Source organism: Embiotoca jacksoni, unplaced genomic scaffold (genome assembly GCF_022577435.1).
Source record: "Embiotoca jacksoni isolate LCO1_2020_lvr unplaced genomic scaffold, fEmbJac1.0.p SCAF_41, whole genome shotgun sequence".
NCBI classification, from domain to species: Eukaryota; Metazoa; Chordata; class Actinopteri; family Embiotocidae; genus Embiotoca; species Embiotoca jacksoni.
Window position 1 is genome coordinate 1,390,762 of NW_027185394.1, and position 15,962 is coordinate 1,406,723.

Below are 15,962 nucleotides of genomic sequence, written 5' to 3' on the forward strand. Positions count from 1 at the left end.
AGTAACTACCTAACCTAAACCTAACCCTAACGTCAACTCGCGTTCAGTTCAATTTTTCCGAGCTCTCGAACACGTCGATTCGTCCCACTCGGACGTTGGAACTTTCCCCACGTCCCAGTTGCTCCTGAACGCACCGTTACTTCCTTCATTTCAGGATAAGTTGATTTTTCTGCCTCGGAGGAAAACACCGCGTCAGCATGTTTTCATTAGTGTAGGCTGAAAATTAATTCTCCAGTTTGAATAATGGAGCAGCTATTAAAAAAAACCCACCACTTTCAAAACAGAGCTAAAGTTTAGGATTTAAATCTGCACAAACTACAGCGAACGCCGCCCGTCTGGTAAATACTGTGCGTCGGCAGCGTGAGGCCCCGCCCCCTCCACCCCCCCCCCCTTCGCCGATGACTTAGCGGCGGCTTTAGGAAGACGCCGGCGCCGCTTCCTTCTCGTCGTCATCGCTCAGGAAGAAGAGCGGGAACATCCCCAGGATGCAGCCGATGGACACGCCGATGGCTTTGCCCTGCGGGAGGAAGAGGAGGAACATCATCATCATCATCATCCACTTCTTTTTTTTTTTTAATTGTAAATCTATCTTTTTTTTATTTCTGCGGGTCGAGGCTGAACACCGTCACAGCGGGTCGTCTCTCGTGGATAATTAAAATATGTTCTGTAGCGTGACTTTTTAATCCTGGAAAGAAAAAAAGAAAAAAAAAACAACAACTGCCAAACTTTTCATCCCCTTCCTGCAGATTGGGATCGTGTCTCTGCAGGAGATATTAAACTACAAGAACAACGAGATGATTAAAAACAAACAAAACAAAAAATAATAAAATAAATGAGAGTTAAAACATGAGCGTCTCACCAGGTGGGAGCTGAGTTTGGTCTGCCACATGTCCACCTGTTTGGGCGTCAGATCTGGAGCATGCATCCCCAGTTTGGACACCAGACTCTCCACGTAACCTGCCAGACTACACACACACACACACACACACACACACACACACACACACACACACACACACACACACACACACACACACACACACACACACACACACACACACACACATCAGGGGAGCGAGCTCACTAAATAGCTCAAAAACATCTCATCTCTGCATGTTGCTCCACTTTATAGTTTAACTCTATTTGAGTTTAATTTTATGCCGTTTTTTTCCCCTTTTCTATATTTTTTATGTTTCCATTATATCTGTTTTTATGTGTAATTTTTGTCCAAAAGGTGAAGTACAAATAAAGTTTATTATCAATCATGACTGCGCTGATATTATTGACAATGGTCATTTTGAATAACCTTAAAAGAGAAGGTCGGCCTTCTGCTGGATGTTTGTTATCGTAAAAACAAAAAGAAAAATTGACGTGTTTTAGAACTTTTTTTTCTAAAAAGCTAAGCTCCACCCCTCCGACGGTGCGAGGCTGCTTACCCGAGACCTGCCAGATCTGAGACCAGGTTCCCCAGAGCCGCCGCTGCACAACACAAGAGAACAAAACACTTTGATATCTGCTCGAAAACAACACAAGTGGAACAACTAACGAACTCAAAACAAATCATGAAATCATCCGCTCGGTTTCAGTTTTCCCGACTTTGCTGAGGCTAGAAAGTTTCTTTTAAAAACCTCCTTCTGATCTCACGAGCTTCATTTATCCAGATTAATTAAACCTGGTTTGGAGATTGTGAAAACATATTAAACTCAGATTTTCTTCAATTCTACTTATTTTTGTCCTCATTTCAAACCTTGAGTTTTGTTTTTTTTCCTCGACTGGAAATCAGCTGATTTTAAAAGATTTCTTGTCAAGTTTTTTTTTAAGTTCAAACTCAATGATCAGAATAAATAATCTCCATGGTAACGTGGGCTGAAATCCCGATTTAATTCCTCCTCCGGCTCCTCTGGTGATCGACTTCTGCTAAAAACAGAGAGAGACTAAGATTCCTAATCTAAATATAAGATGATTTGTACTTTGCTGTGAATGATGTCCATCTTATTTGATCACAGTTACAACTGAATGTAACACGGAGGATGTAACACCTGCTTCCCAAGAAGAGCCAGCTGATCCGACGAGGATTGTTTTTACATCCCATCTGGTGTGGGAACTCCTCGGCATCCCACTGGAGGAACTTATAATATTTGCCTGCCAAAGATGCTTCCTGTTCGAGGGAGGGGGACTACGTGAAGATACCTAAAAGTGTGACGACGACGATGAAGACGATGAAGATGAGGGGGAGTTCAAAGAATAGATCAAAGCAGTAAAAATGGGGGAGACGAGAGGCAGAGAAAGGCGGGAAGGTTTTTATAGATCAAAAACCGGTCGGCTTCTTTCCTCTTCTGCCTTCACGGCTTCACCGTCAGCAAGAAACAGAAAACAGCTTTCCAACAAACTCCAACTAACGTATGAGCTCTGAATAATTAACGCTGGAGGGACGGCTGACGACGTGGCAGGATTTTATTGGATTTTTTTTTCGTGGTGATTAAAACGAGAGAAAAAGAAAAAGCTAAGTGCGTTTCTCTCTGGAGGCTTCAACTCCGTCGAAGAGTGAAAAACCTCCTCGGTGGAGGCGAGACGAAGACGATAGAAGCTCGAAAAGGTCTTCGGCCTCGAAAATGAAATGGAAGAAAAAAAAAAGCGGGGAGCAGCGGAGTAGTTGAGCATCTCCACCGGCCGGGACGGTGATGAAACAAACACCAGCGGCGTCAGAGCCGACTTATTGATCTAGAACCTGTCTGATTTGCACTTCTGCAAAAATTGGAGCCAGGTAACCATGGTAACGGAGGGAGAGGGAGAGAGAGAGAGAGAGAGAGAGAGAGAGAGAGAGAGAGAGAGAGAGATCGTCTTTTATGTTTTTTTTTTTCCTCAGCATAATAACAGAAAACCCTCCAAACAAAAATCTGAAACCCAGAAATGTGTTGCAATAAACAGCAACGGGGAAAAGAAAGAAAAAAAAAAGAGTCTGTACAGTCGGTGACATCATCGGAGCAACACGAGTAACCTTCTTAGTAATCTCACTTTAACAGTGAGATGATCCAAAAGTTAGAATTTTGTCCGTCGCCGTGTTAATATTTTGGAGCAGGAAGTGACCATATTTGGACGAGCTGGGGGAGGAGCCAGCTGGTGGATCTGACCGATCTGATTGGAAACCTGACGATACTACGTCCCGCCCACCGATAGCTGTAACCTGACTGCACCACAGGCCTGTCAATCAAACAGACACGCCCCCAAAAACAGGTCTTCTTGAATCTTCTTTTCTAATGAATGAGGGATTATTTTCAGATGGACCTCCAGAAAACTAAGAAGAAGGAGTGACTTTAGCTAACAACACCGAGATAACTGATGGACACATTTTATTCACTTTGGATTTGATGAGAGAAGTTGAATGGGAGTCTATGGAGCCGGAGGCTTTTTGGAGCCGACCTCTAGTGGCACTCGCTGGTATTGCAGCTGAAGGCCTTATTTTTTCAGACCTGGAAGCTACGAACACTTTTATAAACAGTTTGTTTGAAGTTTCGTGGCTTCCAATGGGGAAGAATATATTCATATGTGCATATATTAACACATTCATTTCACAGCATTAAAAAAAAAAAAAAAAAGAGAAAAGAAACCGTCTCGTGAGAAGATAAAAACCGATTGGTAGAACGATAAATGAGATTTCTCTGTTGATCAATGAATTAATAATAAATGGGTTGAAGTGGAGGCGACAGGATAATAAAGTCCAGTTCGATTTCACGGCGGCGGTCGGCGGTTTCTTACCGGCCATGGTGGAGATGCCCAGCGTGACTCCGATGGAGAGTTCGATCTGCGTTCCCTGCGGAGCAGAAGACAACGATTGAGACGAGATCTTTGAATTTGGTTTCTCGACGAGGCGAAACGTGATCGGCTTACCGCTGCGATCATGATGGCGTTATCCAGAAATCCAAAGCCGACGAAGGGGATGCCGTTCTGGAATAAAACTGCAGGCAAGAAAAGTAAACAAACAAAACAACACGTAAACAAAGATAATCCGACAATCAAACATGGAAATTGAATAATTTACGTGGAGGGAAACGTCGAGCAGCTGGTCGGAGGAGAAAACGGTTTAACTATTCCTTTAATGCATAATTAAAAAAAAACTACTTTAAATCATTTGTGCTTAAACCAGAGTTTGTATAATTTAATTACACGATATTAAAACAGCTATTTCTCTCGGCTGTGCAAGAAATAATGAGATTTCTAGGCTTTTATTTTGAAAATCCCAGGAGACAAAAAAAAAAAATCTTTCTTTCCACTTCAGTAATCTGTTCTCTGAGATTATTAACTGGTTTCTACACTAAGATTTTCCAGGATCTGTCAAGCTCTGGAGGGTTTTTTTTCCCTGTGGATAAATACAACGCTGGAAATCTTCTGAGGATTTCTGTTCAGAGAGAAAAGCTTGGAGCTGATGGTGTCGTCTTGATTATGAGGTCAACTGCTCGAATCGAGGTTATCGCCGGCGTTCAGATTCACAGAGAGAAAACAACAACTACTATTTGACGAGAGACACTAATTAGTCGTTTGGGCTTTCATCTAAACGCAGAGCTTTTTAAAATCGACATTAACGAGCGTTAACGAAGTCTGCGAGCACCGAGGTGACGACTCGGCAGAAATACAGATGAACGCATTTCGAAAAAGCGATTTTCCTTCCAAAAAAATGTAGAGGACTTAATGTGTGTGATTGAATCTCTCACCGTATCTGATCTGGACTGCAGTCGGCGGTGAATGCTCCAGCGTCTCTGAGAGAAAAGAAAAGAAAAGATGAAAAGTTTTGCTCATTAACGGCCGAGTTTGGATTTAAAAGCAGTTTTATTCTCATGTTCGACAGTTTCTACGCAATTAAATAATACAAAAAGAAAAGAAAAAGGAAAACGTCAACGCGATGGAGCGAGGATGATTTTCGGCAGCATTCATTATCTAACTTGAACAACAAGCAGAAAAAATCTACACGGCAATATGTTCCCTCCAAAATAAGAGCAGCTGCTTTGACCTTTCAAACACAGCTCAGTGTTTCTAAAAGTGAACACTCGAGAGACGCATCGACGTTTCCCAGTTTTAATCCAGCTGGAACTGTACAGGAAGTAGGAGAGATTTACTGTAGACTGAAACTGTCCTCTGGTTTTAGCCCCGCCCCCCTCACACAGTTCAGATCCACCGCAGCGCAGAGCTCAACCCCTGCTGGGATAAGTCACTAATCTGAAGCCTGAAACCGTCGTGATCAGGGTGGAGTCTGACGGTTCAGATTGTAAATTACAACATTACAAGTATTCAGACATTTTGTTTTCCGTGAAATTCGTCATAAATTACCAAATAAAAGAAAATGTATGTATGAAATGTATAAACATTTGAATAGAAAGAAAAATCCAAATATATATATATATATATATATATATATATAAATATATATATCAGCAGTTTTTTGTCTAATTGTAATGTGAGAAGCAGCAACATAGCAGCAAGCAGAGTGCATTCTGGGACAACTGAGACCAATTAGTGGAATTTGTTAATTACGGCCAAATAGGAATCTGCTGAGTCGTCCACTTTCTGACCTCGCCAACTTTTTCTTGCCTCATTTTTGGTGAAAAAAGAAAAGAAAAGAAAGGAGAGTCCAGAAAACCGATGCATCTTTGGCAGCTTTAGCACCCCCCTCCCCCACTCCCTCTCTGGAGGAGCTGCTGCAGGAAAAGGTCAGCCTCTATTTTAGGACGGAGGAGTCCGAGGCTCCTTCCAAAGATGAAGCTGTAGTCTTCAACTCATCTACACCTGTTAGTTTTACTACTTTAGTTTTCCAGGTGGCACGAAGACCTCCAAAAAAATTCTGCACAGCTGCAATGATTACAAACGTATGACAAGAGGTTGGTTTTAAAGTAATACATGTCATTTTGGATTCTTAAATTGGAGAATTAGCTCCTTTTTTCTTTTTTTTTTTTGCTCTTTGAGTCCAGGAGGTTTGAAGATCTTTGGATTTGGACAAAACGAGACATCTGACGACGTCCTCCTGTTCATGTTTTATAGGCCATAATAATCCAAAAAGGAAGAAGGCGGGCTTCTACTGAAAGCATCTTGCAGCACATATGGCAGCGTTGTGATTTAAATAACCAGCAGATTAAAACAGGAAGCTGAGAAATGAAAAGTGCAGCGAAAGATATTGAATTAAAAACTTTCAAGCTCTTACACCCCTCCTCCCCCCTCCCTCTATTTTAGTTTATTACTCAGGACATATTTCACATGAAAAGTTTGAAGCATATTTCCTTCAGCTGAGGAAACGGATCAGAGGCTCGGCGTCGCTGGATTCACACGAGGATCTGAACATAAAGTTGCCAAGCAACAAATTCTGTTGCGCTCAGCGAGCGCCATCGCTTAGCAACAACATCCATCCAGGTGGTGACACTGGGAAATTCGATGGAGGGTGTAAAGTGTTTCAGGTAGAAACTTTTAAATGAGTGAATAGTTAAATCATTATTTTCCTCTGTGAGACTTTTATTTTGAAAATTCCACGTTAAGGCAGAGAGAGAGAGGGAGAGAATCGGAGGGGGGAGGGGGGTGCTGCTGAAGTCCGAGAGGTCGTGACACCCGTCAATCACACAAACTCAATATTAACGAACACGTCGAAGCTTCTGTGACACCAAACTCAAGCAAACTTTAAATCCACGATTCAGCAGGAAGTCAAAACTCATTTTTTTTTATTTCCAGTGTCTGCGCTTCCATTTTGGTTTTAATGTGCAAATTTATAATGACATTTTTTTTTTACTCAGTCCTGACAAACCTTTGGATTCAAATTCATAATTTTGAACAAATTATATATATAAAAAAAACATGAATGAAATCGAACATTTCTCTGCACCACGATGAGAAAAACATCACAAGGGGAGCAAAAATGCAAAATGTACTTTTTCTTTTCCAGTAAATTTGATGTCACGCAGCCCGTAAACGTATTTTATTATGAAAATGCCAGAGATCCTCCGCAGATGAAAACTATTGAGCGGTCCGACGGACGCCCTCTGAATTTAAACGAGAGGACGGTGCGAGTGCTGCATCACTGAAACAGCTGCTGCACCTCCGATATATTAATATGATTTATTCAACTAATGTGCCGATTATACATCCGTCCGCTCACAACAAATGTCGGTCTGCCGCTGGGGACTTTTATTAATTCAAACAATTTTCAACATACGTTTCATCTCTGAACTCACGACTTGGAGACTCGGTGTGATGAACGACAGTCATTCAGTATATTTCAAGTTCAGCTCCCAAACTTCCAGCCGAGGCCAAATTCCCACAGACAGATTTAATCCGTCATATTTCGGTGACGACGTCCGTCTCGCTGGCGTGAAAATGAATTACGAACTCCATCTGAATCTGAAACCTTGATTTTGACAAAGATTGACAAGTGACAATTATGATAAAGATGAATTTTAGAGCTGGTTAAAGTTTACATAACCTGAGATGTTGTATTTTTTCACCTCAGTACGCGGCCGTCTTCGCTCTTTGATCTTGAGAGGCTGATGGACCGAATCCGTCAGCTTCAGACGGTGTTTAAATGCTAATTGAAGATTGTTATTCTGTCCACACTTTTTTCTTTTTGCCATTTTTTTGGACCGACTCAGAAAGTGGACGCGTGTATTGTTGTTGTGGTTATTCATTGAAAAGTCAAAGATGTTTCAATCCGCTGTCAAAAATAGCCACGTGAATTTTTAACTAAAAATACCATTGGATTATTCCCGGGCAGCTATTTGATGATTGTTTGAAAAACCCTCCTTTAAAAAAAAAAAAAACCCCTGAAGAGAAGCATCTTAGTTCTGCTCATCCAACATGAAACTCACTTCATCTGGCGACGCAGCTGTTTGCCGTTGATTTGTTGATCTGTGGATGGAGCGTCTGTTTGTTGCTTCGCTGCAGCTGTGGTAGACTGATGATCTGCACCAACTTCTTGTTTGATTTATTTTTTCCTGAGGGAGTTTCAACGCGGAACGTTCTGACGTCCGTAAATCAGATTTTCTCCCGTTTGTAACCGAATCGTCAAAATCTCACTGCGCCACACGTGTTTTACCGGAAACGTCTTTCGGGTGCATTACTGCCCCCTTCTGGAGGTCAGTAACATAAACTATTTTTTTTTTTAATTTATGATGTAATGAGTATTTTAAACCTTTGAAAAATCATGACCCGTACAAAACAAGTCAACAAATCGTTGTTGTTTTTTTGCAGAAATATCCTGTAATCCCGCCCTCAAAGCTCTGATTGGTCGGTTTTAAGAAGTAGAGATGTGAAGTCTAGGAATTGGCTTAAAATGGAGCGTTTGTGCTTTTCGTATGATTCAGATCAGATATATCAGAGTTCATCGTTTCCTGCTCTTTGTTTCCTCCTCGCTCTGCACCTCCGACAATAAATGTGCTTCAAATGGAGCCAACTGTTCCCGTCGTCTCGTCCATTATCGGACGTCAATCTCTTGAAAGATGTGCCGATATATTTCAGCAGATTAATTCTTTGGGGGGAGGAGCTGAATTAATTAAAATGATAAGCTATTTCTGTTCCAATAATGAGAATGAGGAAGAATTAAGTGGCATCTACTAGTGTAAAGGTCCGGCCTGCAGGGAGTCGAACCGGAGACTCTGTGCTGTCAGGATCCTGAAAGTCGAGGTTACATCCACTGCAGGGAAAATACAAGAGCACACAAGATGCTGCAAAAATGCAAATGTAGGAATGAATGTCATGTTTTTTAGTTTTTGTTTTTAATTAAAGTAGATTAAATTAGTGCTCAGAGCCTTCAGTGCTTCAGACCAGCTGTCCCATTCCTGTGAACGTGTTGGTTCAAACGTTCAACTTGGAGTCAAGGATGAAGTGAGTCGATTTGGGGGTCAAAGGTCACTGACTGCATGTAAAAGTGGACGTAGCTTCTTGGTCGAAAATATGAGGCCAATGTAGAAAAGCCTTCAGCTGCAATACCAGCGAGCGCCACTAGAGGTCGGCTCCAAAAAGCCTCCGGCTCCATAGACTCCCATTCAACTTCTCTCATCAAATCCAAAGTGAATAAAATGTGTCCATCAGTTATCTCGGTGTTGTTAGCTAAAGTCACTCCTTCTTATTAGTTTTCTGGAGGTCCATCTGAAAATAATCCCTCATTCATTAGAAAAGATTCAAGAAGACCTGTTTTTGGGGGCGTGTCTGTTTGATTGACAGGCCTGTGGTGCAGTCAGGTTACAGCTATCGGTGGGCGGGACGTAGTATCGTCAGGTTTCCGATCAGATCGGTCAGATCCACCAGCTCCCTGCTTTTTTGAGCATTAGGTGTCACAGGTACACTGTCATAAGTAAATGCATGTTGGTATCTCACCCACCCACACACACACACACACACACACACACACACACACACACACACACACACACACACACACACACACAAAATATCTATCTGTTATGGAAAGCTGTGACACACCAACCAGCGTGATATATTTATTTTATCGTCACCTCTCCGAGAAGCCTGGTTGTGTGTGTGTGTGTGTGTGTGCGTGTGCGTGTGCGTGTGTGTGTGTGTGTGTGTTCGTCAGGTGCGCAGCAGAAAGCCCGTCACATCGTGTTAATCGGCAGTCTTGACAGCAGATGAGGCGACAGCATCTGCTGAAGTGTAATTATGTACAAACACTCAGAAAGTCAGCGTATGTTGGATTTAATCGCCGTGACACATGAATGCGACTTTATGACGGCGTGAGCAACGACTATTCTGCTTTTTTCTTTCTGCTTTTTTTTTTTAACTCACCGGACTCCCAAGATGTGGGATCTTACTGGAAGGTTGTGCGTTGATATTTAAATTTTTTGCGTGCGTCAGCCGCGGACTTATTTCTGGACCCGTTCGTCCCGGGAGTCGCTGCGTTTGTACTCGCTGCAGTCGTTCGGAAGTCGTGAAAAAAAAAGGGTGGAAATAGATTATTCCCACTTCGTGGCCTGATGTTTTCAGCAGCGCATACGAAATGAAACTTCGTCAACAGCTGCTGCAGAGAGTTTACTTCTGTTGGAGGTTTCTTCATGTTAAAAGAGAGGTTTTTTTAAAGAGAGATTGTTAGAACCACATTACTGAAGATTATTTGATCAAAAATCTCATGGTGTAAATATTTCATGAAGCACCAACAATATTCTCCCAATATATCGATTTCAAGGTATTTGGTCATAAATATTGTGATATTTGATTTTGTCATTGAATCCATTATTCACATGCAAATGTTGGAGACCTTAAATGACACCTTACTTTTAAGGCCTGTCAATCAAACAGACGCCCCCGAACATCCTGCTTTTGTTTTTAGGCCTAAATTCAAATTAATTATGGGAATATTTATAGATGGACCACCAGAAAACTAATAAGAAGGAGCGACTTCATAAAATAAAATGTCCACTTTCCTCTCCAACAGCAGGTAGAACTAATAGCATCTAAAAATCATCTGAACATAAACAAACATTAAAAACACTCATGTTGGCTGCAGCACAGATAACCGTCCTCCATCCCACTAATTAAGTCCCTGAAGATTTCTAACTATTTGTCTGAATTCATTTCAGGCGTCTGTTAATGTCGCTGGTGGGAAATAATCTATGTTTAGAGCTGCAGAAGCCAAAAGCCTGAGTTCAAACTCCACCACCCCAAAAATAAATACACTGAACTGTGGAGTGTAATACACCCGGTGGGAGAATTAATTCATGTCACTAATTTAACAAAACCTCCCAGGAACCATGAAGAAAAATGAATTAAAAAAACACTGCTGCAAGTGGTCACTTTTTTAATTTTGTTAAATCTAGCAGCACTTTAAGTTTGAAGCTGGACAGATGTTCGCTGCTGGTAAAAAAAAAAGTGTGGAAAAACATAAAAAAAAAAAAAAAAGGGCTGAAGTTCAACACTTCCTGCTGGTTTAACTGGGTGTGTCACAAGTTCAATAAAAAATTGGTTAAATATAAGCTACGTGAGGGGTGTGTGGAAGTTAGCGGCGCCACAAACAGAAAACTGAAATCTACATATTATCTGATAAATTGGCTTCAACCAATCAACACTAATTCTGAACAGCGTTTCTACTCTTAAGTCAAATTCTGACTTTTCACCGACTAAAAAGCTGCACATATTCTCTTATTTGTTTTTTTGTCGCCTACAGGATGTAACTCAAAACACACACGGGGAAAAAAAACAAGCTTTGCATTCCCAACTTTGCCTCGAACAACATTAGAATTGAAGTTGTGTGATTGTTTTGTTTTTTTACTTTCTAAAGGTCACAGAAACAAAACAGCTCTCCGAGTGTTTTCTTATTTGCAAAATGTTCAAAGCTGAACCTGGATTTTTAAATTGAATAAAAATGCTATAAAGCCTTCAGGCTCGCTGTACACTCACAAATAAATATAACAAAATAACAGGGAGGGGTCTTACGCAACATCGTCATGGCAACGACTAAACTGCTTTCGGTTACCTGCTGTCTATCAACTGTCCAAAAAAAGAAAGTTTTGTCATTCTTTACCAAATCTTGAAATCCGAGGCTGCGTCGGCAAAACCGTGACTCCATTAAATCTCGTAAAGGTGAATCCTGCATACGCTACAATAAATCAGTGATTTCATCACGTGACGTTATGAACGTCTACAGCCCTCCAACGTCCTCCAGCTTAAGTGTTTCCTCGACAACGAGCCTCCCGAGTTAAACCGCTGAGCGTCCCGAGAACACGGACGTGAGGTTTTAATGAGGCTTCAAGCTGGAGGTCGGAGATCGGAGTCGGAGGTTTGCCGTTCCTGGACGGCGTTCAGCTCATTAGGAGGGAAAAGTAAAAAGGCTGTCCGAGCTGCTTATTAGTGAAGACTTTCAGAGCCAAGCTCGTTCCCCCCGCCGTGCTGTCGGATTCACACGGCGCAGACAGAAAGCCGGTATTGTAAGACGGGACTTCGTGTTTCACGTACCGCAACTTAAAAGTCAAGAATTTGTTTCTTCAGATGTATAAAATAATATCCGTTCTTGTGTGTTCTTGGGGAGACATTCACAAAGCTGAGATTTCAAATATGAGATCGTTTCCACTGAAAGCCTCAAATCACAGCTGACGTTGGGCGTCGCGAGAGCCGATGGAAACAATCAAGTTAAAACTGAGGAGCATCGCGGAGGGGGAGTTAGCTCGTTGGGTCGGACTCACGCCACGCCGACACGATAAAAAATAAAGAAAATAAAGAAATAAAAACAACATCAACACATTGGTGCAAACAGAAACACCATGAAATGTTTTTAAAAAGTCGATTCGCTGTGTTTTAAAGTAAATAAAAACAGAACGCAATGATTTTGCAAAATCATGTAAAACTCATATTTAAATGAAAATAGACCAAAGACAACATACCAAATGTTGAAACTGATCAAATGTAATTGTTTTATGCTTATTTTGAATTTAAATGCCAGCAACACATCTCAAAAAAGGTAGAAATGCAAAAAAAAAACCAGACACAATTATGTAGTGGAAATCACTGCATGGGCTCAGGAACACTTCTTACAAATCCAAATTTTACATTATTTCTGGAAATCACGGGACGCTGCATGCATCCGGGCTAAAAGAGGAGCGGGACCATCCAGCTTGTTATCAACGCACGGTTAACAAAACAAAACAAAAAAAAGTCTGAGTTGTAGTCCGAGAAGCCTCTTGTGTTTTAATGGGAGGATTTTGAACCGATAAATCAGGTGTCCACGGAGGGACACATTCCTGAAGAGAGGTTTGCTAACGACAGGGTGCGGTGACCTGAAAGTGCGACTAAACCACGAAAGTGTTCTTTAGAAACGACAACAAAGCCGGAAAAGTATGTTTGAAACGACGTGCTTTTATTTTGGTGAAAATAATGCCGTTTGTCTGGCGGGCGGACGGATTACCAGCCAGAGGAAAGAGCCACAACTCCACCCCCCCCCCCCCCCCACCTCCAAAAAAAAGAAAAGAGAAAAGCTTACTTACACCATATTTATTTTATATTTACACCATACTTCTGGTTCAGGAGCTGGTTTCACTATTTCAGCGCTCAGATGAGTCACCGTGGTTTTGTTGGTTTGGTTCACATGGAGACATTTTTTTTTTTTTCAAGCAAACAGAAAAATACCCTGTGATGACTCAAAAAAGAGGAAGGAAGGAACACACACACACACACACACACACACACACACACACAGACACACACACACACACAGACACACACACAGACACACACACACACACACACCACACACACACACACACACACACACACACACACACACACACAGACACACACACAGACACACACACACACACAGACACACACACAGACACACACACACACACACACACACACACAGACACACACACACACACACACACACACACACACACGCCTGTTCACGCCTACCCACAGCAGTACACACACACACACACACACACACACACACACACACACACACACACACACACACAGACACAGACACACACACACACACACACGCCTGTTCACGCCTACCCACAGCAGTACACACACACACACACACACACACACACAGACACACACACAGACACACACACACACACACACACACAGACACACACACACACACAGACACACACACAGACACACACACACACACACCACACACACACACACACACACACACACACACACACACACACACAGACACACACACAGACACACACACACACACACACAGACACACACACAGACACACACACACACACACACACACACACACACGCCTGTTCACGCCTACCCACAGCAGTACACACACACACACACACACACACACACACACACACAGACACACACACAGACACACACACAGACACAGACACACACACACACACACACGCCTGTTCACGCCTACCCACAGCAGTACACACACACACACACACACACACACACAGACACAGACACACACACACACACACGCCTGTTCACGCCTACCCACAGCAGTACACACACACACACACACACACACACACACACACACACACACACACACACACACACACACACAATGAATCAGTCCCAGACCAACTGCTCCACTCGGAGGCTCCTGAACTCACCCACCATGACAGGTGATCAACTGGAGTTTCAATAATTACCCGTTTGTGACTCATAAATATTGTTTATGTCAACATCCAGGTGTAATTACGAAAAGTTCTGAAAACACCCATACATTAATAATAATAATATCCTTAAATATGAGGAGGATGTGACACGATCTCATTGGAAACCCTGAGGACACTAAGCCCCGCCCACTCACAGCTGTAACCTGACTTGCACCACAGGCCTGTCAATCAAACAGTTTAAGGCACACGTTTTTTTTTTCTACATACTATGTCCTAATTGTATACAAACTGTACGCAAAACAGTAAATACTTTATAAGGGGAAGCTGCATTACGAACTGAACGTCAAAACAATAAAAAAAATAAAAAGGCTGCACAATCCATCTGAAAGAATCAAGACCAACCAACTTGCACAGATATATATATATACATACATATATATATATTTATATATATATATATATATATATATATATATATATATATATATATATTTAGTCTGACACTCAGGAGTTAGCACGAGAGCAACAACAACACATTTTGTTATTTTGGTACCAAAACAAACACGGACGGAAAAACCAGCAGCTTTTTGTGTGCAGAGCAATTTGTGCTGACCGGGCCAAAAAAATAAATAAATAAAAAGGTGGGAAAGAAAGCAGAGAGTCTGGCTGAGATCCTGGATGGAGACGAACGAAGGAGGCCGACCGCACGGCGCAGAGATAACTGGTGATGCGTCAGAAATAAATAATCCTAAAATAAAATAATCCAGTCACGGTCTGTCTTCACACGCCATAAATACGACCAGTTTTCACATCCAGGTAACGTTCGTTAAATCGGGCTCAGCAGTAAATCCCAACTGAAGCACCTTTCCCGGTATTGTTGCAGTTCCTACGTCCACCACCGGGCGTCACCGAAGAGCGACGATGATGACAGAAAGAAATTCTAATTTACACGCCGATCAGCGACTCAACTACTTATGGAGGTTTTGGTGTTTACCGTGGTGCGAGCAGAGTCCGTGTGAACGGCGCCCTCTTGTGGTATTCACGCTTTTCTACCGGCCTCGAGTTCACGAGTTGTGACGTCGTTTGCTGTTTTTAGGGAAACGGGAGATAAAAAGTTGTCGAATGTTTTAATAATATCGTCAGAGATGAAGTTCTGATCCACGAATACGTTTCCAGGTTGTTTTTTTTCCAACTTTTTCTGGTGAGATATTGAATTATTTGAACATTTATTGGAGCCGTTAACAACTCAAACGTGATATGAAGTCAGACACTATTTGGTTTATTATATAACTGTGTTGTTGTTTTATCCACGAAGTCAAATCATCCTCGAAACAGCAGCTGAAGCTGTCAGATATTTAACACTAAGTATACTAAATAATAATAAATAAAGGTGGACTGGAAGAATAAACAGGCTGAAAATGGAAATATTCAACGTACAAAACACCAAAATTCGTCCCAACATTTGACCTTCATTGAACACAGGTCTCCACCCAGTGATGGAGTCAGGAGTCACCTGATCAGGTGCCAGGTAGGGGATCCACCTGTCCATCAACCTCAGGTGTGCGCGGTCACCTTTGACCCCGCGTCTTCTTACCTTGAGCGATGGCTCTGGACTCGAAGCTCTGCAGCTCCTGCAGTAAACACGTCCTCTCCTTCGGCTGGAGGCGGTAGATGAACTCTTTGGCTCCGTTGGGAGAGTTCAGCGGCTCCCTCGGCTCGTTCCTCCCCGCGTGCGTGCCCATCCAGCGGCCCGGAGCGAGCCGCCCGGTGCCCGGCGGCAGCCCCCGCCCGGTGCCCGGCGGCAGCCCCCGCCCCGCCGCCGCCGCCGCCCGCCCTCTCAGTCCCGCCGGCCGGAGAGCTCTCCGGAGGCTCAGCTGAAGC

General features: G+C 42.5%; 1 protein-coding gene across 1 annotated transcript; it reads right to left on the reverse strand.

Moving 5' to 3' along the window:
* Positions 1 to 391: 391 nt before the first annotated feature.
* tmem65 (transmembrane protein 65) lies at positions 392 to 15,850 on the reverse strand. The gene is made up of 7 exons (XM_069168731.1): positions 15,676 to 15,850; positions 4,710 to 4,754; positions 3,889 to 3,956; positions 3,757 to 3,811; positions 1,437 to 1,479; positions 860 to 965; positions 392 to 517 (listed from the first exon to the last, which is right to left on the reverse strand). The coding sequence occupies exons 1-7, from the start codon at positions 15,821 to 15,823 to the stop codon at positions 416 to 418; spliced, it is 567 nt and encodes a 188-aa protein (XP_069024832.1). The 5' UTR covers positions 15,824 to 15,850; the 3' UTR covers positions 392 to 415.
* Positions 15,851 to 15,962: the final 112 nt, after the last annotated feature.

Bases quoted from the DNA above. Each gene is read 5' to 3' on its own strand.
- tmem65 (XM_069168731.1), bottom strand. From the start codon at position 15,823: ATGGGCACGCACGCGGGGAGGAACGAGCCGAGGGAGCCGCTGAACTCT. The intron at 3,812-3,888 runs GTAAGCCGATCA...TCTGCTCCGCAG, and splicing joins ACGCCATCATGATCGCAGCG to GGAACGCAGATCGAACTCTC. The intron at 1,480-3,756 runs GTAAGAAACCGC...TGTGTTGTGCAG, and splicing joins GGGCATCTCCACCATGGCCG to CGGCGGCTCTGGGGAACCTG.